This window comes from Manis pentadactyla, chromosome 3, assembly GCF_030020395.1.
Source record: "Manis pentadactyla isolate mManPen7 chromosome 3, mManPen7.hap1, whole genome shotgun sequence".
NCBI classification, from domain to species: domain Eukaryota; kingdom Metazoa; phylum Chordata; class Mammalia; order Pholidota; family Manidae; genus Manis; species Manis pentadactyla.
Genome location: NC_080021.1, coordinates 46340681 through 46368072, shown reverse-complemented (window position 1 = coordinate 46368072; position 27392 = coordinate 46340681). Strand labels below are relative to the sequence as shown.

The following is a 27392-nucleotide window of genomic DNA, read 5'->3' as shown; positions in this document are numbered from 1 at the left end:
TACTATATATAATGATTCTTAATGGAAACACATTTTCCAATCATTTTGGATAACTAGGAGTCTTTGTGTGTCAGTTCTGACTTTTAATGTTTCTTCTCATTATCTATATTTTAAAAAATTGAATCTGGGAATTTAATATAAAGTTACCAGTTGTTCCTAATTTATGACTAATACTTATAAGTTTGAGGATCATCTTGATACTTATTTTATGTTTTTGGAAATATTTACCCTAGCTGAATTACCAGTCATAAAAAGCTACTAATATGAAATGGCAAGACAAATTTATTTTTCAGTGACATTGCTAAAGTGTCATAATTTTTAAATGGCCCTTTATAATAATTATGCTGCCAAGTGTAGGAGCATTTCTTGATATACCCAGTCTTTTCAACCAAAATTAAAAATAATTTTTGGTATTGTTTTGCTGTTACCATTGTTCTCTATTAGTTTTGATTATGTCCATGTATGTAATACAATTATTGTATTTTTATCCCAGGTTTAGGAAAAGCCATATAATATAATAATCCCAATTTGGAATAATGTCATATTTTACCAAAAACCTTTACTAGTACAAACTACTAATGGGTAGAAGGAAATATCCTTATAATTTAATTTAACAACTTTATTTACATATAATTTATATACCATAAAATTCATCCATTTTGAATTATAACTTAATTTATAAAAGCTAATATATTTGGATTTTTAAAAATTAGAATAATTACTTAAGAACAAGTTAAACTAAACCATTAATTGGCTATCTGTTGATTAAATACTGTTGAATTTTGTTGTTTTATCTTTGTAAATGGAAAAACTGAATGATAGTACTACTTTGAAAGTAAGGACTCATTTGAACTAAAAATTATGAAGAACTATTGCCTAGAGTTAATAGTAGTCAGTACCTAGTAATGTATAGCTTTATTTTAGAATGTAAGCACAATGGGCTATCCAGGAAATTTTTATGTGACTCATGCATATATGATTTATTTGAGTATTGACTACAAGTTATATACTGTTGTGGCTTTTTGAACTTACATAATCAGTTAAGAAGGAAAAAGCTAATATAGATGGAGAAAATAATTTTTTTTTAATTTAGAAAGGTGTTACTGAAGATGGCTGGAACTGCATTTCTTGCCCTGGTGGTTTAACGGCAGAAGGAAAATGCCACTGTCCCACTGGCCATATTTTAGGTAAGAAGTAGAGTCTTTATGAAATGGTAGTGATGAATCTTCATTTGTGTTTGTTTTTGATAAGGACATTCACTGAAATAGCTTGGTTTTTTTCTTCCTAGTGCTTGCTGCTGTCTTAAACATCATTGGATGTTCTGGACAGCACTCCAATGATGTTTAAGACAGCAGCAAGCACTAGGAAGAAAATAAAAAACCCTACCCATTTAAAAAACAAATTGTTAATAATGTAGGATTGAATGGATACATCCTTAAAATAACATTATAGAATATATATGTTTCAACTCAGAAGCCAACATGATGCTTGATAGGGAAAAATCATAAGCATTCCTATTAATGTCAGGACCCAGATAAGGATGTAAACTATGCATTCAGGTAAGTGAAAGAAATAGATTGTAGAGTAAATTAAAAGGAGAAGGTAAAAATCACTAATTTCCAGTGATCTAATTCTATGTTTAGACAACTCAAGGGAACTACTAAAATTATTATAAACAATAAGGGTTCCTGCCTGCATATAAAATTAATATCCAAAAATTATAGCCTTCTATCCAAGTAACAATCCTTTAGAATATATGAAGGAATAAAAGATTTCATCTACAGTAGCAAAAGAAAAAAAGAAAAAAAACACCTATCCATAAACTTTAGAAGAAATGTATACAGTAAATTAATTGAAGAAACCTTAGAATAATATTGAGGCACACAAAAGCAGACTTTAAGAAATCAAATACATACTTCATTCTTGGATGGAAGATTAAAGATGTCAGCTCTCCCAATACCAATCTACACATTTAAAGGAACCCTATTAAAATAATAATAATAATAAATGAATAAATAAATAAATAAATAAAGGAACCCTATTAATTCTACTAGGATATTGTTTCACTTAATTTTCACTTTTAAGTTCCTATTTGTCTTTATTTTTATACCTTATTTATGCATTACCTGTTCAAAAACTAATTTTTTAAAGAAGTAAAAATCCCTGCCATTGACTTATTTAAAATCTACTTAGAAAGTAGGACATGCAAAAGGTAAAGTAATTTGCAAAGGATTTCTTAAGTGTGGGTAAGGGGGATGATCGTCTATAGATTCAAATGCTGCAGAGAAGTCAGTGTGAACTGAATTACTGAGATTACTTTAACAGTCAGAAATCACTGGTACTATAGTTGTGGTTTTAGTGAGTTGCTGAAAATGAATGCTAGTGGCTCTGATACCTAGTGACCCCTTAAGGTTGGGTGACAGCTGTGAAAATAGCGTTTCATTTTAGGGGCTACTATTGCATACTTAAAATTCTTCATGGTGTGAGTTTCTTAGAGCTTCCTTGAACTTTTGCTTAATTCTGTGGATTTGCAAGAAGGGTTGGGGAAGAGTGGGAGAGTGGGCAGAAAGAGGTTCCATTTTCTTGCACAGCTTCCCCCAGCTCTTCTCATTTCTTATGTGAGAAGAAAATACCCAGGTAAACAGATAAATAATTTTTTAAAATAACACAGTAAGTACATAGTACTAAAAATACCAAATAATAAATAAGGCTATAAAATGGAAAGTGAAACACTAAGCTTCCCACCTATTTCATTTCCCAGAAGTAATTTGTTTCTTCTCTATCATTTCAAAGCTCATATATATGCAAATATTTTGGAATGTTTACTTGCAGTGTATTTTGGAGATAGTTCCATAAGAGCACATACAAATTTACAGCTTAAAAATATCTATCTATCTTTTTCAAGTTCAACTTCAAAATTATACTTTAAATAGTATAGAAAAATACAAATAAAAACTAAGGGTCCTTTCCTTCCTACCTTCACTCCCATTCCCAGTCCTCAAATTTAACCACTATTAAGTTTCTTCTATATTCTTTCAGGAATGCTTTATATATTTATATGTCTCTATATATCCTTGAAAATATCTGTAGAAGTCTTGTCATACTTGCTCATTTATTTACAAATATTTGTTGATAAAAAGTTAAAATAAATTTTAAAAGTTTATTTAACAGAAGGGCAGTGACTAGCCCCAACTCAGTCTCACCAGATTGTTGTCATATAGGAACATGGGTCCCATGAAACTAGGTTTTCCCATTTTTTGAGATGCCAGAAATAAAAAATTTTAAGTAAAACCTCTCAATTTTGAATCTAATTACAAAGAACAGTTTATTGAGTACCACCTGGAAGGTACTCTGATGACGGTAGTCAGAGCAAACTGTTCACCTTCACTTCTGTTAAAATTATTTTTACCACCTTGTAAAACCATAAAACACTATGGAAAAAATATTATGGATAACATGATTGGGACTATGGGTCTTTAACCATTTTTCCTAATGCTGATTATTACTTCCTCAGCCCCAAAGTAGTTGTTATCATTTTGATGTGTGTGTGTGTGTGTGTGTGTGTGTGTATCCTTCTACAATTTTTTCTCCTTTTTTTAATGTACAGATATACATTGTAGCCACAAGAAATATAAGTGGTATTTTTATGTAAATGTATCATACCACATGTTTTGTTCTACAGCATACTTTCCTCAGTTAACAGTATGATCTGTTAGATTACCTCATTCTTTTTAGTTCACTTCATAGTATTTCATAGCTTGGATATACTACCTTTTTTCTATTTTAAATATTTAGGTTGTTTTCTAACAAATAATGCTCTATGAATATCCTTATGTACATGTACAAATAGGTTAGATGTCTATAAGTGAAATTGCAGTGCTATAGGTTATGTGAATTTAAAATTTTAATAGGTGCTACCCTATTTGGCAAACCAAAGCCCTCTAAGGTACAGAAACTTACCAGCTGTCTATGAAGAGTTGTTTCCCCATACCCAGTGTAATAGGAACACACACAGGTAAGAGGTAAGAAAATTTTTGAGGAAAAAAATTAATTTATTATGATGATTTGGAAAATTACTATCTATTGTTTTATGTGGGGTTAGGCAAGGCTTCACTTTTCTACACCTTATTTTGGAGGTGACTGACACGACATTTTTTGCAAATAAGGTATTTTGAAAATTAGAATAATAATTAAAAGTGGCTTTGAATAAGTATGAAAAGCTTATGTGTTGACTATGAGTTATATCTTAATTCTGTTTCTAAATTGTTTAGTGGAAAGAAATGTTAATGGAACATTGTTGTCTCAAGCAACTTGTAAGCTCTGTGATGAAAGTGAAGACTCTTTCACGGTAGCAAACACTTTAGGAAACAGGTAAGGAGTGTGCTGATACTAACTTTTTAAATATCATATTTATGTAGAATCTGTACCTTTTTAAAGTACTTTCCTGTCATATCACGTGCTCCTTGTAATAACCCAAGGTAGGATAGAAGGAGATATTAACACATAAAGAAGCTGGTCAGAGAATGAGACTGAATAGAGTTCAAATCTTGGCTTTGTTTTAGTTGATGACCTTGGCTAGCTCAATAAATTAGTCTCTTTGACTTTAGAATGGGGATATACCACTTACTTCATATTCTATAATGTGGTAACTTGTATTTACAGCATACTATATGCCAGGTACTGTGCTTTATGTGTTATAATGTTATATTAAAAAGCATATTAATAAGTATAATGATAATAATAACCCAGGAATCCTGATTTTTAGCCCTGTTCTCTATCATTTCCTGTTCTCCCTTTATGCATGTATACACATGCACCACACACACATATACCCCCTCCCACTCTCTAGCTCAAACATATTATCCTTATCTAAACTTCTTTAATTTTTTAGAGACCTACATGATGACTTCCCCCTAAAGACAGTTTTCAAATCCCAAGTTTAAGGTAGAACATACTTAAGCAGCTTTCTCTAGGGACGCTTAGTGTTGAATCATCTCTTGTCTCAGGCTGATAGGGATTGTAGCATCCAAATACTGACTACTGGGCTGACTACTAAGTCTTCCCGTCCAGTATCTCCTCAAGACAAGTCCGAGTTCTGTGCTGCACCCCAGACCCTGCTCCTACCTGCTCTATCTTGCAAGTAATGAATACCCATACAAACCCATCATGTCTCCACTAGTCTGGTGGATGCTCTTCCTCCCTCTATGTAATTCATTAATATGAATAAGTATTTTCCTAAAATAAAGGTGATGCATAGATTTTTAAAGTTTGGCCGTAGGTTTGATGATGGGTATCTTTTCAGCATCTGTTACCTTTTTGCTTTGTGGCAGACAAAATGAGGAAAGTATATTTGATATAACTACTTATAAAAATGGATTGGGTTTCATTTTTATGAGTTTGTTGGCTCTTTTAATTGAATGACTTAACTGTCTTTGCTATTCACTATTATTTTTTCTTTACATTCCATGTAGTTTCAAAAGAATACTCTATTATTACTTAATTTTATTTATATCTTGCTTTATAGTACAAAGAGTAGTATGAAACTATTCAAATCAGTGTTAATATTTTAATTTTATTACAAGCAGTTGCTTAGTTGAATGAATCTCTCTAATCCAGCATTTAGGAAAACAAGTTTTCAATTTAATAAGATTTAGTATAATTGATTAACATTTAAAAAATGTTTTATTATGTTGACAGGTGTATCCCTTGTGAACCAACATTCATCAGTACCAACAGATCCTGTACATGTTCAGAACCTAACATTTTAGTAAGGCTAATCACATTGATAAAGTATGTATTTTAAATTATATTGCTAATACCGTTCCATAAACTGGGTTTTGTTTTGTTTTGTTACTTATTTATGAAGACCGGGGGATTATGTTTCAGCAGCACAGCGAATTTTCCTCCCCGTATAATTTCAGCTGCCCGTTACGGAGAACTTGTGAGTATGTTTCAGTTTTTTTGTTCCGTTCTTGAAGATCTTTTTGTGTTTATTCCTTTGGTAATTAATTTGGGGCTGAAATGAGAAATGTGTAAATAATTTTAAAACAAAAATTAGGAATCTAAGAAACACTAACAACTCAGCATTATATTGTATAAGTCCAGTTACTCTCTGTTTTACTTTCTAGCTCATTCCTTTTTTAGTGGATCTCAAAATTTGCTCAATTAAATCTGGACAGGTCCTTTAGAGATCCTATAAAAAATACATTACAACACTGTTAAAAGCATCAGAAACTTGAGATTTTACTCGAGATTTGAATCCTGGGTTTGCCAGTTGTTAGTTTTTTATCCTTAGACTTACTTAACATTTCTAAACTTCAGTTTTATTTTCCATAATTTTATTTTATAACAATAATACTGCACATGCTTGTATATGGTAATCACTGGGGAAATGAGGGTTATTTGTATCTGGTCAGGTTCCTTATTTTATATATGAGAGCTTGGAAACCTGTGGTTAGAGCTTCTGCAACAGAGGCTTGTGATGACAATGTCTGGGATATAAAATGGGAAGTAAGTGGATGAATTGGAACTGAAGAGGTCATACAAGAAAACAGAAGTTAGATAACTAAGTAGGAGTTAGTTAATGAGCACTGATGATACCTGGTACGCCAGCCCAGCTCAGAGTGGACAAGCTAGGATCTGGTTGCTAAAGTCATCCTTGGATAAGTGGGAGTGATTAGGAGGGCTGTGAAGATAGGCATGTTAAGGTTAGAATCTGGGCTCTTGATGAATAAAGCAAGAATTCCTTTCCTCCAGTATATATTGTGGGGGTCACAAGCGAAGACCAAATATTTGCAAAACAGTAAAGTAGATGTTTAAATGGGAATATAAAGGGAGCTCTGACATCACCCCCAAACTGACTCATTTGTAACAAGATGCATGTCTTCTGGGACATTCTTCCCCTACCTCTGACTATAGTGAACTTCTATATACCACTATCAAACTTACAGGACTTCAGTTTTCCTTTTTTAAAATTTAAAATTTAAAATAAATAAAAATAATTCTGCCAGAATCCCCAACATCATCTCATTTTCCTATTTGGCCTCAGATCACCAGTCTGAGAAGTCATGCCCTTTTCATTCTCCAATCTGAAACAAGTCCTCAGTCTTTCCTGGTCTTTCATGAACTCAACACTTTTGAATATTACAGACCTAACAATTTATAAGATGACCTGTGACCTGGATCCCTACTCTTTTCTCATAAGACTTTTCCTGTTTATTTGTTAATTAATATCTGTATGAATGAGTGTGTTCCTATTTTATTAAAATGGTTGTAATCCAATATATGCATTATTTGTTTTGATACTCAAATTGTCCTAGACTTGGTCAAACCCCTTCACATTAGCTCCTGTATCTTTCTGGCATATCACCATCATTTTTTGAGCATTTCCTTTCTGGCATAATAAGATTTCCAGAATGCAGTAGATCAATTGCAGACTTCTCTGGTTGGAAGGGAAGGTGGGCCGGGAAAGGCTGTTCCATTCTTAATGCTAATCTGATTTAGTTAATGTATTTCATTTAAACATGCTAGTCATGAACACTGATGCTTTCCTAAGGGCAAGTTTGGAACCCCTGATTCTAAGTCATTTTATAACTGGTGTTCATACTGGTTGTGTGTTGCCAGAATATGAAACATGTAAATAAATGAAGTTAAGATTATGTAGCTATCTTGACTCTGTCTATCCTCAAACTTGGCAGGTGTAAGAACTCAGTTTTATCAGTGCCTTTGTAGGTCAGTCAGGTTGTAAGGGATGGTTTAAAGTAATTAAACTCTTAAAAGATTAGATCGACTGATAAAGCAGAATATGCTTGTTTATTAGTTAATGTTGAGACTGTAATTGCCAGCTGGACTGAAGTACTTGTGTTGACTCAATAACATATAACCTTCCTAATTGGAAAAGCACATTAGAATATTACAGGTTAGATGTTTTTCTGGGTAATACAGAATTAGGTCATAATTAGTTTGGTTTAATTTTTTGAGAGGCATCCAATCCTACTCTAGGAATATACTTGCCAAATAGTATAGAATTTCCATATATATGGTTGAGTGTCTTCTTACTGCCTTTCCCCAAAGATAGTAATAGTGATCTAGCATCTTGGTTTCATTTGTTTTTCCCAAGTTTTATTTTGAAAAATTTCAAAATAACAGGAAAGTTGAAAAATGAAGGCACTAACTATGTATATATGTTTTACTTAGGTTAATCAACTATTAATGTTTTGCCACATGTGCTTTATCTCTGTGTATATAAATGCATATATATATGCACACACATGTACACATACATATGTGCACTTTTTTTTTCTGAACCACTTGAAAATAAGTTGTAGACATGTGACATTTCACTTCTAAATACTTTATTATGTAGCTCCTAAGATCAAGGGCACTTACCAGACATCAAATCCAAGAAATTTTAAATTAATATAATAGAATTGCCTGATACTCTGTTCATATCCAAATTCCCCCTCTTATTCCAATAATGTCCTTTATTCCCCCACTCCTTCTTTTGGGGAAAGGAAGAATCCAGAATCCAATCAAGGCTCACATTGCAATTACTCTTTTTAGTCTCTTAATCTAGACCCTTGCTCTGTTTTGCTTTTTTTGCTGTTACAGCATTGACTCTTGTAGACTGTCCCACAATGTGGATTTTTCTGATGGTTTTCTCATGATAAGACTCAGTGAAATATCTTTTTGAAAAAATATTATATAGGTGTTATATACAGTACATTGCATCATAAGAAAAGGCAGATAATGTCACTTACCCAGGATGCTAAATTTGATTGCCTGTCTGGTGCTTCTCTCCATTGTAAAGGTACTGTGATCTATAAGTTAGTCTGAGACTATACTTTTGAGACCATGAAAATATCCATGTTAAAAACCATTGATGCAATTTGCCTGAATCAATTAAATTGGTCATTTCAAAATGACTTTGCAGTTCTATTATTTCCTCTCATTCATTAGCTAGCTATCTTCTGTAGAGTGCTTTACTTTCTGTGCCTTTTTTTTTTTAGCCTAACTGCAAACTCAGGAAATATTTGTTTATTCAATGTGTTATAATTGACTATTTTTACTCTTCTTTTCAAAACTCAGATTGCCCCAAATTTGGACTTTCCTTTTGAGATAGCTCCTGTGTTATTTTGACATGTCTCCATTAACCTTTTTGCACTTCCTTGGTTTCTGTGCTCAACCAACATAATAATAATTTTTAATAGTACATAACACTGTAGTTCATACACTGAAATTATACAATTGTACCTTCTTTGAATATTAGATTTTCTGTTATCAGTAGTATTCCTCTCAACCATTTTATGCCGATATGTTTTTCCTTTTGGAGAGATTATCGTCAAGATAAATTTAGGTGTTTCTAAATTCCTAGGTTAAAGTGTGTGCATATTATTTTATCAGGGCATCACTCAACTTCAGCTCTATCACTGGCATTGTCTGTGGGTTCATTTTCCATGACTTTGTAAGCACTGTTGCCATTGCTTTCCATTTTTACTAGTTTTTTGATGTGTTGCATGAATGTTTTTTTTCTTACAAAATGTGAATTTTTGCTTATTGAAGAGATGAGAATAGTGATTCATGTAATTTTATATTTTTTTGATACCCCTGGTGCTGTGTTGCATGTAATTTAGTTTTATCTTCTCGGTCTATGCCCAGAGAATCTACTCTGAATGGTGCTTTTCACTGTCTTATTTTTTAGCAAGATGTGCAGATAAGCTCTAATGCAGTTGTTCTTAGCCAGAGGTTTGTATCTGCAGCTTTCAGATTGCATGCATGTTTTGGTCTCTTCCAAGAGATTCTGATTGATTTGATTTAGAAACTAGGCATTTTCTGTTTTTAGGAAATTCCACAGGTGATTCTGATGCCCAGCATTGTGTGAGAACCACCACTTGGAGGTTATAAATGTTACTCTGGGTATCCCCAATCTCCTGTTGCTTAGAAATCATTCATAAATATTTATTTTTTATTAATTGCCAATTTAACACAATACAGTGATCCTAAATCAGTGCATGTTAACCAGTCAATACTAAATCAGTATCAAGTTTTTCTTTTTTTTTGTCCACCTTGTTCTTTGTTTTTTGTATTAGTGAAATGCGCATAGTAATTTTTTTGGATTACAGATATACTTTGTTTCCTTGTGTCTTTTGCCAAAATGACAGACTTTGTAATGAAGTCCTATTTGTAATAGCTGACATTGGTTAGAATTGTTTTCTTATATTCTTATTTGAATTTATTTTTCTCATAACAGTGAAAGAGAAATACTAGTTATTTTCCATTGGACAATGTGCATATTAATCTCTTCCTAATAATGTAAATTTAAGGAATCTTCTTTTGAGTCTAAAACTAAAATTCATCTTTTTGTTTACAGGGCATGTCTCTTACTTCAGAATGGTTTGCAAAGTATTTGCAATCATCAGCAGCTGCTTGTTGGGTCAGTTTGAATTTTTAGAAAACAATTTCATTTCATTTTGAAAAAACTATGGTACCACTTTTTCCCCCAAGATAATGAAAGTTTTCTAAGTAGATATATCTCCTTCATCATGTTCTATAAGAAGAATAAGCCCTTACTAGTAGATTAAAAGAAGGAAAATGTTACTCATTTCACATTTCATTGTACACAAATTGTATGTCTCCCAAGTTTATTCAGCTAGAATTGAGTGTTAGGGGACACTGATTCATACTGTCATTTACTAAATGTTTATTGATGACTTACTGTGTGCCAGGTCCTGTTCTCAAATCAGGTTATATATTTCATAAAAAGATAGAAAAATCCATCATGGAATTATATTAGAAATAAATGTCAGGTGGTGCTATGCAGTAGGAAGACACATAAACCAGGAGAAAGAGCATAGAGAGTGGAAAGGGTACTCTTTTATACAGGGTAGTCAGGATATGTTTCCTGTTAGGGTTGTATATGAACAAAGACCTGAAACAAGTGAGAGTGAGCCATGTGAAATCCCAGGGAAGAGTGTTCTAGGTGGAGACCAGGGCAAGTACAGAGGTCCCAAAGCAGGAGTTCCCTGGCATGTTCTACTAAGAAACAGGAAGGAGGCTGGAGTGGATGGAGCAGAATGAGCAGGGAAAGTGGAGGAATGATGAGTTCAGGGATGAAGAGAGGGCTTTGGCAGGGACCTGGAGTTCACTGTAAGGAAGATAGAAGGATTTTGTGCAAAGGGAAGTATGACTGAATTTCAGGTTTTGAAAGGAACATTCTAGCATGGAGAATGGATTTTTCTGGGGCAAGGACAGAAACAGGGAGACCAGTTAGGAGCATTACAATCTGAGTGAATGAGAGTAGACCTGTGGATGAGTGTGGTACCGTGGAAATGAGAGAAGGGTTTAGTCTCTGGATAAACTCTGACGAGTGAGCCAACAGGATTTACTGATGAGTTGGATATGGGAAGGGAGAAAAAGACCACTGTGATGTTTGACTTGAATAACTATAAAAATGGAGTTGCCTTCTGAATTCTCTCAGACTGTTCAAGTTCAGTTGGACAATATCCACCAGATCATAGATAAGTTTTCACAAATGCCTAAGGTGCCTAACTGGTTTTCTTGGTTTCACTGGAGATGGCTGGTAATTACAGGTATGCTTTGGTTACGTAACTGTACTCCTATTATGTTAATGTGTGTGCACAATTTAATTAGTAGTTTGAAACCTATACATGCTGAAGTTACTCTACAAGAAGATATGTCAAAGAAATAATCAATCTTCCCAGGTTTTCTTCCGCCTGCTACTTCTATAGCTTTTCTTCTTCCTTCCTAATTACAACCCTTAAATAGAATTCATGCCACATATCGAATTTACCGAGTATCATAATTCTTCCAAGTGGTAAAGACACCTCAAGACAAATGCTGGGCATAGAAGCCACAGGGCATAAATATGCAAAGAAGTAAAAAGCTAACCTTTTCAAACAATAAGGCTTCTCTCTCACTTACCAACTTTACATTTCCCTGTATGGCCCCAGAAGATGACTGGTTAGCCAGAGACGGGTAAGATTCCTCAAGGGAGGAACAACCTAAGACAGGCACAGTCGCAGGGGGGCCATCAGGTGAGAAAATGGGGATCAACAGAGGTGAGGCTTAGAACCTCCCCCCCCCCCGTTCTGAGAGAAATCTTCTGCATACGTGGATGTTTTATTGCCCTGGTCTAGCTTGGATTAACACATAGTCTACAGGCACACACCTGATCATCTACATTTGCTCTCTTACAACACTAAACTATGTTTTCTACCTTTATCTTGTATCTACCTACCACTTCAGCATTTTATTAAAAATAATAATAATAAAGAGAGAAATGTGGTATCCACATAGAAATCAAGTATAAAAATCAAATGAATATTCATATTTGAACTGACTGTTTATAGTTCATAATGCATGAGCAAAACCGAAAGCTTCTGTGATGACTGCCCTTGTACTGTTCACCATGTAACTTATTCACTATGTAAGAATTTGTACTCCATGTAAGAACTTGTTTGTTATGCTTCAGAAGATTGGAGACTGATGAAAATTAGGCTTGGGGTGGATTAATGATTGTGCATTGAGCATTGACCCCCCTATACAGAATTTTATTGTTGTTAACAACCATTTGATCAATAAATATGAGAGATGCCCTCACAAAAGAAAAAAATATATATATATATATGTATGTATATATACACACTTCCAATTGTAAAATAAATAAGTAACCGGGATGTAATGTATAGCATAAGGAATATAGTCAAAATATTGTAACAACTTGGTATGGTGATAGCTGGTACCTAGAATTATCATGTATATAAATGTTGAATCACTGTGTTGTACACCTGAAACTAATGTAATACTGTGTGTCAACTACCCTTCAATAAAAAATAATTATCCAAAAAAAAAAAAAAATGAAGTTGCCTTTTCCTGATAAGGAAAACTGAAAAAGTTTGAACAACTAACTCAATAAATGATCTTACTTTGTTGTTCGTAAAACAGATTGCTTAAACCAAATGGATTAGACTTATATGCATAGATTCTAATATATAAATTATTATTTCAGATATAATTATATAATTGTTGCTTTAAATATCATGTTGTGTTTTAGTTCTTTTTTCAATTGCCTGTCTGTCTTTATATTTTTGCCTAAAATTTGTAATTAAGCATATTATTCATCTGTCATATGAAAAGTTCTTTTCTATTTAAATTAGATGAAAGGTATTAAAAAGCAAAAAAATACCCCATAAAAGTATTTATAAAATAGGTCAAATTAAAACCAAGCAAATTTTAATATCAAGTTTTGCTTAGAGTAGTAAAGTCCATGTTACATTTCTCTGCCATTATTCTTTTATAGGTGTATGCCAATCTAACATCTTGCCAAGCTCTCGGAAATATGTGTGTGATGAACATGAATTCTTATGACTCTGTCACTTTTGATGCATGTCGACTGTTTCAGTTTATCTTTGAAAACACTGCTAGACGGCATACAGTTCATTCAATTTCTTTTTGGTAAGGATATGCTACTTGATGAACTGTCATTTCAACCTAATTCAGTGTAGCTATTTTCCCAAATATTAATATTTAAAAATGCACCCCATTATTAACACAATTGTAATTGTCTCTAGGAGACAGAATCTTCCATGGCTGTTCTATGGAGACCAACTAGGATTAGCTCCTCAAGTACTCAGGACTACACCTCTTCCTACAAATTTCATTTTTAAAGGGCAAAATCAGGTACAAGTCACTGTCTTATTATAGCATGACTACATTATAAATTGTAATTTTGAAAGGTAATAAGAATGTTATAGTCACAATTCTTCCTTTAGTTCTTTTATTTTAATAAAAAGTTTTTTTACTAATGTATTATTGATATACACTCTTCTGAAGGTTTCACATGAAAAACAATGTGGTTACTACATTCATCCATATTATCAAGTTCCCCCCCTTATCCCATTGCAGTCACTGTCCATCAGTATAGTGAGATGCCAGAGTCACTACTTGTCTTCTCTGTGCTATACTGTCTTCCCCATGTTCCCCCCACATCATGTGTACTAATCATAATACCCCTTAATCTCCTTCTCCCTCCCTCTCCACCTGCCCTCCCCCATGCCTCTCCTTTGGTAACCTCTAGTCCCTACTTGGAGAGTATGAGTCTGCTGCTGTTTTGCTCCGTCAACTATGCTTCGTTGTTATGCTCCACAAATGAGGGAAATCATTTGGTACTTCTCTTTCTCTGCCTGGCTTATTTCACTGAGCATAATACCCTCTAGTTCCATCCATGTTGTTGCAAATGGTAGGATTTGTTTCTTTTTTGTGGCTGAATAGTATTCCATTGTGTGTATGTACCACATCTTCTTTAACCATTCAACTACTGATGGACACTTAGGTTGCTTCCATATCTTGGCTATTGTAAATAGTGCTGCAGTAAACATAGAGGTGCCTTGAATGTCTTTTTGAATCTGAGAACTTGTAATCTTTGGGTAAATTCCTTGGAGTGGAATTCCTGTGACAAATGGTATTTCTATTTTTAGTTTTTTGAGGAACCTCCATATTGTTTTCCACAATGGTTGAACTAGCTTACATTCCCACCAGCAGTGTAGGAGGATTCCCCTTTCTCTGCATCCTCACCAGCATTTGTTGTTCTTAGTCTTTTCGATGCTAGCCATCCTAACTGATGTGAGGTGGTATCTCATTATGGTTTTAATTTACATTTCCTTGATAATTAGAAATGTGTAGCATATTTTCATGTACCAGTTGACATCTGAATTTCTTCTTTGGAGAATTGTCTGGTCATATCCTCCACCCATTTTTAATAGGGTTATTTGCTTTTTGGTTGTTGAGGCATGTGAGTTCTTTATATATTTTGGATGTTAACTCCTCGTCAGATAGGTCATTTACAAATATATTCTCCCATATCTGTAGGATGCCTTTTTGTGTTGCTCATGGTGTCCTTTGCTGTTCAGAAGTTTTTTAGCATGATATAGTCCCATTTGTTCATTTTTTATTTTCTTTCCCTTGTTCCAGGAGATGCATTCAAGAAAAAGTTGCTCATATTTATATTCAGGATATTTTTGCCCATGTTTTCTTCTAAGAGTTTTATGGTTTCATGACTTACATTCAGGTCTTTAATCCATTTTGAGTTTACTTTTGTGTATGGGGTTAGACAATAATCCAATTTCATTGTCTTGCATGTAGCTGTCCAGTTTTGCCAGCACCAGCTGTTGAAGAGGCTGTCATTTCCCCATTGTATGTCCATGGCTCCTTTATCGTATATTAATTGACCATATATGCTTCGGTTTATATCTGAACTCTCTAGTCTGTTCCATTGATCTGTGGATCTGTTCTTGTGCCAATACCAAATTGTCTTGATTACTGTGGCATTGTAGTAGAGCTTGAAGTTGGGGAGCATAATACCCCAGCTTTATTCTTCCTTCTCAGGATTGCTTTGGCTATTCATGGTCTTTTGTGGTTCCATATGAATTTTAGGATGACTTTTTCTAGTTCATTGAAGAATGTTATTGGTATTTTGATAGGAATTGTATTGAATCTGTAGATTGCTTTAAGCAGGATGGCCATTTGGATAATATTAATTCTTCCTATCCATGAGCACGGGATGTTTCCATTTATTGGTATCTTCTTTAATTTCTCTCATGAGTGTCCAGTAATTTTCAGGGTATAGATCTTTCACCCCCTTGGTTAGGTTTATTCCTAGGTATTTTATTCTTTTTGATGCAATTATGAATGGAATTGTTTTCCTGATTTTTCTTTCTGCTAGTTTATTGTTAGTGTATAGGAATGCAACAGACTTCTGTGTATTAATTTTGTATCCTGTAACTTTGCTGAATTCAGATATTAGATCTAGTAGTTTTGGAGTCGATTCTTTAGGGTTCTTTATGTACCATATCATGTCATCTGCAAACAGTTTGGCTTTTTCCTTGCCAATCTGGATGCCTTTTATTTCTTTGTGTTATCTGATTGTTTTGACTCGGACCTCCAGAACTATGTTGAATAAAACCAGGGAGAGTGGGCATCCTTGTCTTCTTCCCAATCTTAAAGGAAAAGCTTTCAACTTCTCACTGTTAAGTATGACGTTGGCTGTGGGTTTATCATATGTGGCCTTTATTATGTTGAGTTACTTGCCCTCTATATCCATTTTGTTGAGAGTTTTTATCATGAATGGATGTTGAATTTTGTCAAATGCATTTTCAGCATCTATGGAGATGATCATGTGATTTTTGTCCTCTTTGTTATCTGGTGGATGATGTTGATGGATTTTCAAATGTTGTACTATCCTTGCATCCCTGGAATAAATCCTACTTGATCATAATGGATGATCTTTTTGATGTATTTTTGAATTCGGTTTGCTAATATTTTGTTGAGTATTTTTGCATCTATGTTCATCAGGGACATTAGTCTCTAATTTTCTTTTTTTGTGGTGTCTTTCCATGGTTTTGGTATTAGCGTGATGCTGGCCTTATAGAATGAGTTTGTGAATGTTCTCTCTTCTTCTGCTTTTTGGAAAACTTTAAGGAGGATGGTTATTAGGTCTTCTCTCAATGTTTGATAAAATTCAGCAGTTAAACCATCTGGTCCAGGAGTTTTGTTCTTAGGTAGTTTTTTGATTACCAATTCAATTTCATTGCTGGTAATTGGTCTGTTCAGATTTTTCTGTTTTCTTCCTGGGTCAGCCTTGGAAGATTGTATTTTTCTAGAAAGTTGTCCATTTCTTCTAGGTTTTTCAGTTTGTTAGCATAAAAATTTCATATGATTCTCTCACAATCTTTGTCTTTCTGTCGTGTCAGTAGTGACTTTTCCTTTCTCATTTCTGATTCTGTTTATGTGTGTAGAGTCTCTTTTTTTCTTGATAAGTCTGGCTAGGGGGTTATCTATTTTGTTATTTTCTTGAAGAACCAGCTTCTGCTTTCATTGATTCTTTCTATTGTTTTATTCTTCTCAATTTTATTTATTTCTGCTCTAATTTTTATTATATCCCTCCTTCTACTGACTTTGGGCCTCATTTGTTCTTTTTCTAGTTTTGTTAATTGTGAGTTTAGACTGTTCATTTTGGATTGTTGTTATCTCCTGAGGTAGGCCTATATTGCAGTATACTTCCCTATTAGCATGGCCTTTGCTGCATCCCACAAATTTTGCATTGTTGAATTATTGTTTTCATTTGTCTCCATACATTACTTGATCTCTGTTTTTATTTGATCATTGATTTTTTAGGACCATGTTATTAAGCCTCCATGTGTTTGTGGGCTTTTTTCATTTTCTTTGTGTAATTTATTTCTAGTTTCATACCTTTGTGATCTGAGAATCTGGTTTGTACAATTTCAATCTTTTTGAATTTACTGAGATTCTTTTTGTGGCCTTGATATCTGTTCTTGAAAATGTTCCATGTGCACTTGAGAAGAATGTGTAACCTGTTGCTTTTGGATGGAGTGTTCTGTAGATGTCGTGAGGTCCATCTGTTCTAATGTGTTGTTCACTGCCTCTGCCTCCTTATTTCCTGTCTAGTTGATCTATCCTTTGGAGTGAGTGGTGTGCTTAAGTCTTCTAAAATGAATACACTGCATTCTATTTCCTCCTTTAATTCTGTTAGTATTTGTTTCACATATGTCGGTGCTCCTGTGTTTGGTGCATGGATACTTATAATAGTTATATCCTCTTGTTGGACTGCCCCCTTTATCATTATGTAATGTCCTTCTTTGTCTCTTGTTACTTTCTTTGTTTTGAAGTCTATTTTGTCTCACACAAGTACTGTAACACCTGCTTTTTTCTCCCTATTAGCTGCATGAAATATCTTTTTCCATCCCTTCACTTTTAGTCTGTGTATGTTCCTTGGTTTGAAATGAGTCTCTTATAGGCAGCATATATATGGGTCTTTTTTTTAATCCATTCAGTGACTCTGTGTCTTTTGATTGGTGCATTCAGACCATTTACATTTAGGGTGATTATCAGTAGGTATGTACTTATTGCCATTGCAGGCTTTAGATTCGTGGTTACCAAAGGTTCAAGGGTAACTTCCTTACTGTTGAACAGTCTAAAACTTAACTCACTTAGCATGCTATGACAAACACAATCTAAAGATTCTTTTTTTTTGTTCTTCCTTTTCCTTCCTGTTCCATTCTTTATATATTAGGTATCATATTCTGTACTCTCTGTCTATCCCTTGACTGACTTTGGGAGTAGTTGATTTGATTTTGCATCTGCGTAGTAATTAATTGTTCTAATTTCTTTACTGTGGTTTTATTTTCTCTGGTGACAGCTATTTAGCCATAGGAACACTTCCGTCTATAGCAGTCCCTCCAAAATACACTGTAGAGACGGTTTGTGGGGGGTAAATTCTCTCAGTTTTTGCTTATCTGGAAATTGTTTAGTCCCTCCTTCAAATTTAAATGATAATCTTGCCAGGTAGAGTATTCTTGGTTCTAGACCCTTCTGCTTCATTGCATTAAATATATCATGCCACTCCCTTCTAGCCTATAAGGTGTCTGTTGAGAAGTCTGATGATAGCCTGATGGGTTTTCCTTTGTATGTGATCTTATTTCTCTCTCTGGCTACTTTTAATACTCTGTCCTTATCCTTGATCTTTGCCATTTTAATTATATGTCTTGGTGTTGTCCTCCTCAGGTCCCTTGTGTTGGGAGTTCTGTGTACTTCCATAGCCTAAGAAACTATCTCCTTCCCCAGATTGGGGAAGTTTTCAGTAATTATCTCCTCAAAGACACTCTCTATCCATTTTTCTCTCTTCTTTTCTGTTACCCCTATAATGCGAATATTGTTCCATTTGGATTGGTCACACAGTTCTCTCAATATTCTTTGATTCCTACAGACCCTTTTTTCTCTCTGTGCCTTAGCTTCTTTGTATTCCTCTTCTCTAATTTCTATTCCATTTACCTTCTCCACTATATCTAATCTGCTTTTTTAATCCCTCCATTTTAGTATTATATGTCATTTTGGGAGGAGGGCTCTGTCTCACCTCTCACGCTGCTATCTTCAATCTCTTTTGCTTTAGTTCTTTTAAATTTTAATTACTAAATGAAACCTAAATATATATAGAAACTAAACTATAGAATTTCACTGTCTTGAGTATATGGCTACCTCTGTATTATATGGTTACGGCAACAAGTTGTGCTTGTTGTATTGGAAGGATAGTTTTCATCACCAAATTCAAAACAATCTCTGTCTTGTAGCTCTAGTTTTTAAAAAGTACTTCCAAAGATTGATTGGGACTCTGTGCCATTTCCCCAGGACTTTACAGGTCCAAATTCTCAACTCCCTATTTTTTGATCTTCTATAATGAAGGAATAGATTACTCCTTTCCCTACTCACTCTCCATCTCCCAACTCACATTTTAGCAGGTTTGCAAGGATGTTATCTATCACTTGCACTGCCTCTCAATTCCGAAATAATAGTTTTCTTGCAAAAAAAAAATCCATTTATTTTAAGTGTGTTAATCATAGAAATACTTAACTTTGCTTCAAAGAAAAGATAGTTGAATTTAATATTTCATCTCTGGAAAAAGACAGGATCTGTCAACAATGAAAATTTCTTAATAGAATGCTGTATTTCAGAGTATGTGGCATTATTTTATTCTTGTACTTACTTAATCAGAATTCAAAACTGAAGTTTATTGCTGCTTCCTATGATGTAAGAGGAAATTTTCTCAAGTGGCAAACTTTAGAAGGAGGTGTTTTACAGGTGAGCATAATTTTAGCTAATGAATTACTAATGTGCCCCATTTTTGCCTGATGCAAAGATGAGGAAAAGACCAGATTACTGTTTGATTATTATATCAGTTGTATGCTACAGTTGATTTTTTTCTGAAAGCTACTTTAAATGGGAATTTCTTGAAGCTACTTTAAGTTGTGATATTATAACAAAGATACCCCCTTAACTTTTTACACCCTTAATATATTAAATAAATATTACACAAAACATGTCCATGTTGGGGCTTGAGAACTCTTGATTATAAGCAGAAAAAACATTGTGAGAGGTATTTATTATTTGTATTATTTTGCTACAGCTCTGTCCAGACACAGAAACAAGACTAAATGCTGCTTATTGTTTTGGAACAACCTATCAACAAAATGTAAGTTTGACTGAATTCACAGTCTTCATTTTTCACATCAGCAATAATTGGAATTATCTTTGAATTTTTAAAATTAGAAATGTTTTTAATACTAATGGATAGTTTCACTCATTTACATAGCCTTCTATTACCTGGGTAGAGAAAATACTAATTTACTCAGCATGAAGAGAGTACTTTGTCATTTTAGAGTCTGAAGCATAATGTTAGATTTTCATAGTTAATTGTTTATTGACTTTTAGGCATATAGGTCTTAAAAATAATGTGTACTTCTGGACATTTTGTAATAAAGTAAAAATATTAACTTTATTTTTAATGACTAGTAAGATATTACCCCCTCATCTCTCTACATTCCAGTAACAAATAAAAATGCTTCCTTTTCTCTCCCTTCATACTTTCCTCCTACCTCCCTTCCCTGACTTTCCTTCCTTTGGTATCCCATTTTTTGAAATTACAGTATAGTACAAAGGAATATTATGAGCCATTAAACATTTGAATCCTAATCTACAAGACCACTTCTTGATAAGGTGCATATACACACACCATAGAATAAAACTGATTCCAGTTTTGTTAAAACCATAATGAAAAATACCATCATAGAAGACAATAAACATTTTTAACAGTGCTTATCTCTGAATGGTGGAATTATAGGTGATTTATTTTTCTTTTTTATATTTTCCAAATTTTCCTTCATGAACATGAATTTACTATCATTTTCAGAAATGACTTACATGTTGTTTTTTAAAAAAAGAAAGAAGTGTTACTATATGTCTACCATGGACCAGGAGAATCAATACTTACTAAATGCCTGCTGCTGTGTTCTCAGCATTTTATCATTGTTATTTTATTTGATCCATGAAATAGCTATGTGAGATACATATTATCTATGCTTCACAGATGAGAAAGTAGTGCTTAGTGAGATTAGGTAATTTACTCAAGGTCTTGCATCAAGTAAATTGTAGAACCAGTGTTCCATTAAACTTGGCTACCTCTGAAGTGGTTCACAGCCTAGTAGAGAAAACATCTGTATAGACAAAAAATTACAAAGACTGTAATAAGTGTTGTTCTCTAGGGACCACATTGGCACAAAGGAAGGGTCATGGGTCATGAACACTTCCCTGGGGTAGAACAGAAAGAATTCACAGAGTGAGTCAAACTTGGGCTTGTAGAATGAAATTGAGTTTGCCAGAAGAACACAGTGGGCCAGGAATGTCAGGCAGAAACATTTGCGACATCCAAGAGACAGAAGAGCTTAGCATATTTAGGAACAGCAAGTATTATTAAAAAAATACATTTGTAGTATTCATGTTTTGGAAGGCACATGGAAATGCATATAAACAAGATAGTTTAAAGATATTTTATCTTAAAAAATCAAAAAACATTTATTTAAAGGTAATAAATATGCTTTCTAATTTTCAATTGGGATGATTTTGTTTTACATTTTATTTTCTAGTGTGAAATTCCTCTCTCTAAGATCTTAAATGACTTTCCCACTCCTATATTTTATGATGTATATGTTGAATATACCAATGAAAATCAACACCAGTATATTTGGGCTGTGCCTGTGTTAAACCTAAATCTTCAACACAATAATATATTTGTGAACCGAGGTGAGACATCCTTATATACTACTCTCTATGAGTTGAAACCAATAAATATATCAACCAACATGATAGTAAACCATGGATTATAAAGTCACGGATTCTCTCTTACTATATGCTTTGTATAGCATGACCAAAAGTAAAACAATAAGATTGCTAGTTTGTTTACAATTTTTACTAAATGTATCAGGATTACTGTTAAGAAATTAATATTATTACTCATGTTATATCCTGAGAAGAGTTAGAACTATAAATTGGGGCTTCTTCAAGATTTCTATGAGCTGCTTTTTGGACAAATTAGTTTCTTGTTTCCCATATTATAAAATCCTGCTTATTCAGGAAATTTGAAGGGAAAATCCTTCCAAACTAATGAAGAGTCCAATCAGAAGACATTCAAGTGAGGTGAGGAAAGCTATTACTAGGAATTGCTTATAGCAGTAGCTGTTTTTGTAACCACAGTATCTTAAACAAAATGTATTATCTTTATGTTTTAAATTTGTTCAATAAACTCCTTGAGAACCATCTTAAACAATTTGAAGGGTTTTTTTTAATGCCATCTTTTTTGTTGTTTTTGTTTCTTTGTTTTGCTTTTTATGATAAAGACAGTGCCTCTAGCAAGTGGCTTTTGACTCGGCGCATTTTCTTAGTGGATGCACTAAGTGGACAAGAAAATGACATAGGAAGTCAGCCAAGATTAATTCGAATTGCTACCCAAATATCACTGAGGTAAATGTCTAATGCACTAAATTAGGCCTGGAATATATGGGAAAATGTCTTAATGAAAGTGTTTGTCAATAATTATCAGATGAAAATGATAACAACTGAATTTGGACATTACATAAGGATTTTCAGATATCTCCATAGAGTGGTACCCACCAGTAAAGGTGAGGAGCCAAGGGGGCGGTTATATCAGAAGAGCCTGGGGAATCTCATCCAAGTTTGCATTCTAGGCTCTACTCTACCTCTGAATTAGAATGATTTGGGAGGTGAAAGGAAAGTGAATGCCAGTGGGCTGAAACGGTATGATAAAAAGAGCCTGCTGAAGGGACGTTGTTCTCCCAGCTGACACACACGCCAGCTGCCCACAACTACCTCTATAGCAATGAAAAGGCAGAAGAATCTGATCCAGTTGAGAATCACCCAGACAACACCTGAGAGGGGGCCTGGGGAGACAGATTTAACCAATATTTCTGAAAAAGAATTCAAAATAAAGGTAATAACCATGCTGATGGACCTGCAGAGAAATATGCAAGAGCTAAGGGATCAAGTTAGGAGGGAGAATACAGAAATAAAACAATCTCTGGAGGACTTAAGACCAAACTAGATGAGCTGCAAGAGGCCATTAATGGAATAGAAATCAGAGAACAGAAACACAGAGAAGCTGAGGCAGAGAGAGATAAAAGGATCTCCAGAAATGAAAGAATATTAAGAGAACTGTGTGACCAATCCAAATGGAACAATATTCTCATTATAGGGGTACCAGAAGAAGAAGAGAGATAAAAAGGGATAGAAAGTTTATTTGAAGAAATAATTGCTGAAAACTTCTCCAAACAGGGGGAGGAAATAGTCTCTCAGACCATGGAAGCCCACAGAACTCCTAACAAAAGGGACTCAAGGAGGACAACACCAAGACACATAATAATTAAAATGGCAAAGATCAAGGACAAGGACAGAGTAGGAAAGGCAGCCAGAGAGAGGAAAAAGGTCACCTACAAAGGAAAACCCATCAGGCTATCATCAGACTTCTCAGCAGAAACCTTACATGCCAGAAGAGAATGGCATGATATATTTAATGCAGTGAAACAGAAGGGCCTTCAACCAAGAATACTGTATCCAGCATGATTATCATTTAAATTTGAAGGGGGGATTAAACAATCTCCAGATAAGCAAAAGTTGAGGAAATTTGCCTCTCACAAACCAACTCTTCAGAATATTTTAAAGGGACTGCTCTAGATGGAAGCACTCCTAAGACTAAATAGATGTCACCAGAGAAAATAAAATCATAGCAAAGAAGGCAGAACAACCAAATAATAACTAAAGGCAAAAAATAAAATCAACTACTCACAAAAGCAGTCAAAGGAAACACAAAAGAGCACAGAATAAAACACCTAACATATAAAGAATGGAGGAGGAAGAGTAAGAAGGGAGAGGAACAAAGAATCATCAGACTGCGTTTATAATAGCTTAATAAGCAAGTTAAGTTAGGTGGTTAGATAGTAAAGAACCTACCCTGGAACCTTTGGTAAACATGAATCTAAAGCCTGCAATGGCAATAAGTACATATCTTTCAATAGTCACCCTAAATGTAAATGGACTGAATGCACCAATCAAAAGACACAGAATAATAGATTGCATAAAAAAGAAGACCCATCTCTATGCTGCTTACAAGAGACTCACCTCAAACCCAAAGACGTACACAGACTAAAAGTAAAGAGATGGAAAAACATATTTCAGGCAAACAATAGGGAGAAAAAAGCAGGTGTTGCAGTACTAGTATCAGACAAAATAGACTTCAAAACAAAGAAAGTAATAAGAGATAAAGAAGGACATTACATAATGACAAAGGTGTCAGTCCAACAAGATGATATAACCACTGTAAATATATATGCACCCAATACAGAAGCACCAACATATGTACAACAAATACTAACAATACTAACAGAATTAAAGGAGAAATAGAATGCAATCCACTCATTTTAGGAAACTTCAACACACCACTCACTCCAAAGGACAGATCCACCAGACAGAAAATAAGTAAGGACACAGAGGCACTTAACAGCACACTAGAACAGATGGACCTAACAGAAATCTACAGAACTCTACACCCAAAAGCAGCAGGATACACATTCTTCTCAAGTGCACATGGACGGTTTTTCCAGAATAGACCACATACTAGGCCACAAAAAAGAGCCTCAGTAAATTCAAAAAGATTGAAATCCTACCAAACAACTTCTTGGACCACAAAGGTATAAAACTAGAAATAAATTGTAGAAAGAAAACAAAAAAACTCACAAACACATAGAGGCTTAACAACATGCTCCTAAATAATCAACGGATTAATGACCAAATTAAAATATAGATCAAGCAATATATGGAGACAAATGACAACAACAACACAAAGCCCCAACTTCTGTGGGAGGCAGCGAAAGCAGTTCTAAGAGGAAAGTATATAGCAATCCCGGACTATTTAAAGAAGGAAGTACAATCCCAAATGAGTAGTCTGAAGTCACAATTACTGAAATTGGAAAAAGAACAAATGAGGCCCAAAGTCAGTAGAAGGAGGGACATAATAAAGATCAGCGAAGAAATAAATAAAATTGAGAAGAATAAAACAATAGAAAAAAATTAATGAAACCATGAGCTGGTTCTTTGAGAAAATAAACAAGATAGATAAACCCCTAGTCAGACTTACTTAGAGAAAAAAAGAATCTACACACATCAACAGAATCAGAAATGAGAAAGGAAAAATCACGACGGACCCCACAGAAATAAAAAGAATCATTAGAGAATACTATGAGAATCTGTGTGCTAACAAGCTGGAAAACCTAGAAGAAATGGACAACTTCCTAGAAAAATACAACCTTCCAAGACTGACCAAGGAAGAAACAGAATATCTAAACAGACCAATTATCAGCAACGAAATTGAAGCGGTAATCAAAAAACTACCCAAGAGCAAAACCCCCGGGCCAGATGGATTTACCTCAGAATTTTATCAGAATACAGAGTAGACATAATACCCTTTCTCCTTAAAGTTCTCCAAAAAGTATACAAGGAGGGAATATTTCCAAACTCATTCTATGAAGCTAGCATCACTCTAATACCAAACCAGGCAAAGACACCACCAAAAAAGAAAATTACAGACCAATATCCCTGATGAACATAGATGCAGAAATACTCAGCAAAATATTAGCAAACCGAATTCAAAAATACTTCAAGAGGATCATACACCAGGACCAAGTGGGATTCATCTCAGGGATGCAAGGATGGTACAACATTCAAAAATCCATCAACATCATCCACCACATCAACAAAAAGAAGGACAACAACCACATGATCATCTCCATAGATGCTGAAAAAGCATTCAACAAAATTCAACATCCATTCATTAAAAAAACTCTCAACAAAATGGGTATGGAGGGCAAGTACCTCAACATAATAAAGGCCATATATGATAAACCCACAGCCAACATCATACTTAACAACAAGAAGCTGAAAGCTTTTCCTCTAAAATCAGGAAAAAGACAGGGATCCCCACTCTTCCCACTGTTATTCAAAATAGTACTGGAGGTCCTAGCCACGGCAATCAGACAAAACAAAGAAATACAAGGAATCCAGATTGGTAAAGAAGAAGTCAGACTGTCACTATTTGCAGATGACATGATATTGTACATAAAAAACCCTAACAACTCCACTCCAAAACTACTAGAACAAATACCTGAATTCAGCAAAGTTGCAGGATACAAAATTAATACACAGAAATCTGTGGCTCTCCTATACACTAATGATGAACTAGCAGAAAGAGAAATCAGGAAAACAATTCCATTCACAATTGCATCAAAAATAATAAAATACCTAGGAATAAACTTAACCAAGGAAGTGAAAGACCTATACCCTCAAAACTACAAGACACTCTTAACACAAATTAAACAGGACACTAACAAATAGTAACTCATCCCGTGCTCTTGGCTAGGAAGAATTAATATTGTCAAAATGGCCATCCTGCCTAAAGTAATCTACAGATTCAATGCAATCCCTATCAAAATACTGACAACATTCTTCAACGGACTGGATCAAATAGTTCTAAAATTCATATGGAACAACAAAAGACCCTGAATAGCCAAAGCAATCTTGAGAAGGAAGAATAAAGTGGGGGGGATCTCACTCCCCAACATCAAGCTCTACTACAGAGTCACAGTAAACAAGACAATTTGGTACTGGCACAAGAACAGAGCCACAGACCAGTGGAACAGAATAGAGACTCCAGATATTAACCCAAACATATATGGTCAATTAATATACAATAAAGGAGCCATGGACATACAATGGGGAAATGAAAGCCTCTTCAACAGCTGGTATTGGCAAAACTGGACAGCTACATGTAAGAGAATGAAACTGGATCATTGTCTAACCCCATACACAAAAGTAAATTTGAAAGGGATCAAAGACCTGAATGTAAGACATGAAGCCATAAAACTCAGAAAAAAACATAGGCAAAAATCTCTTGGACATAAACATGAGCAACTTCTTCATGAACATATCTCCTCAGGCAAAGGAAACAAAAGCAGAAATGAACAAGCGGGTCTATATCAAGCTGAAAAGCTTCTGTAAAGCAAAGGACACCACCAATAGAACAAAAAGGTACCCTACAGTATGGGAGAATATATTCATAAATGACAGATCCGATAAAGGGTTGACATCCAAAATATATAAAGAGCTCACACACCTCAACAAACAGAAAGCAAATAATCCAATTAAAAAATGGGCAGAGGAGCTGAACAGACACTTCTCCAAAGAAGAAATTCAGATGGCCAACAGGCACATGAAAAGATGCTCCACATCACTAATCATCAGAGAAATGCAAATTAAAACCACAATGAGATCTCACCTCACACCAGTAAGGATTGCCGCCATCCAAAAGACAAACAACAACAAATGTTGGCGAGGTTGTGGAGAAAGGGGAACCCCTCCTACACTGCTGGTGGGAATGTAAATTAGTTCAACCATTGTGGAAAGCA

The 27392-nt window shown here is 34.4% G+C and overlaps 1 protein-coding gene across 7 annotated transcripts in view; it reads left to right on the top strand.

Moving 5' to 3' along the window:
- TMEM67 (transmembrane protein 67) overlaps positions 1–27392 on the top strand; it is a 60812-nt gene that overhangs the window by 2633 nt on the left and 30787 nt on the right. For all 7 annotated transcript variants that reach the window (XR_008996242.1, XR_008996241.1, XR_008996239.1 and 4 more), the window contains exons 3-13: positions 1094–1187; positions 4272–4371; positions 5698–5767; positions 5867–5941; positions 10370–10432; positions 13319–13473; positions 13590–13698; positions 19582–19668; positions 19994–20059; positions 21510–21666; positions 22260–22383. Coding sequence is in view for 2 of the 7 variants with exons in the window: in XM_036933064.2 (XP_036788959.2) it covers positions 1094–1187; positions 4272–4371; positions 5698–5767; positions 5867–5941; positions 10370–10432; positions 13319–13473; positions 13590–13698; positions 19582–19668; positions 19994–20059; positions 21510–21666; positions 22260–22383 (1100 nt within the window). In the remaining 5 variants the exon portion in view is untranslated. The remainder of the gene's footprint in view (positions 1–1093; positions 1188–4271; positions 4372–5697; positions 5768–5866; positions 5942–10369; positions 10433–13318; positions 13474–13589; positions 13699–19581; positions 19669–19993; positions 20060–21509; positions 21667–22259; positions 22384–27392) is intronic.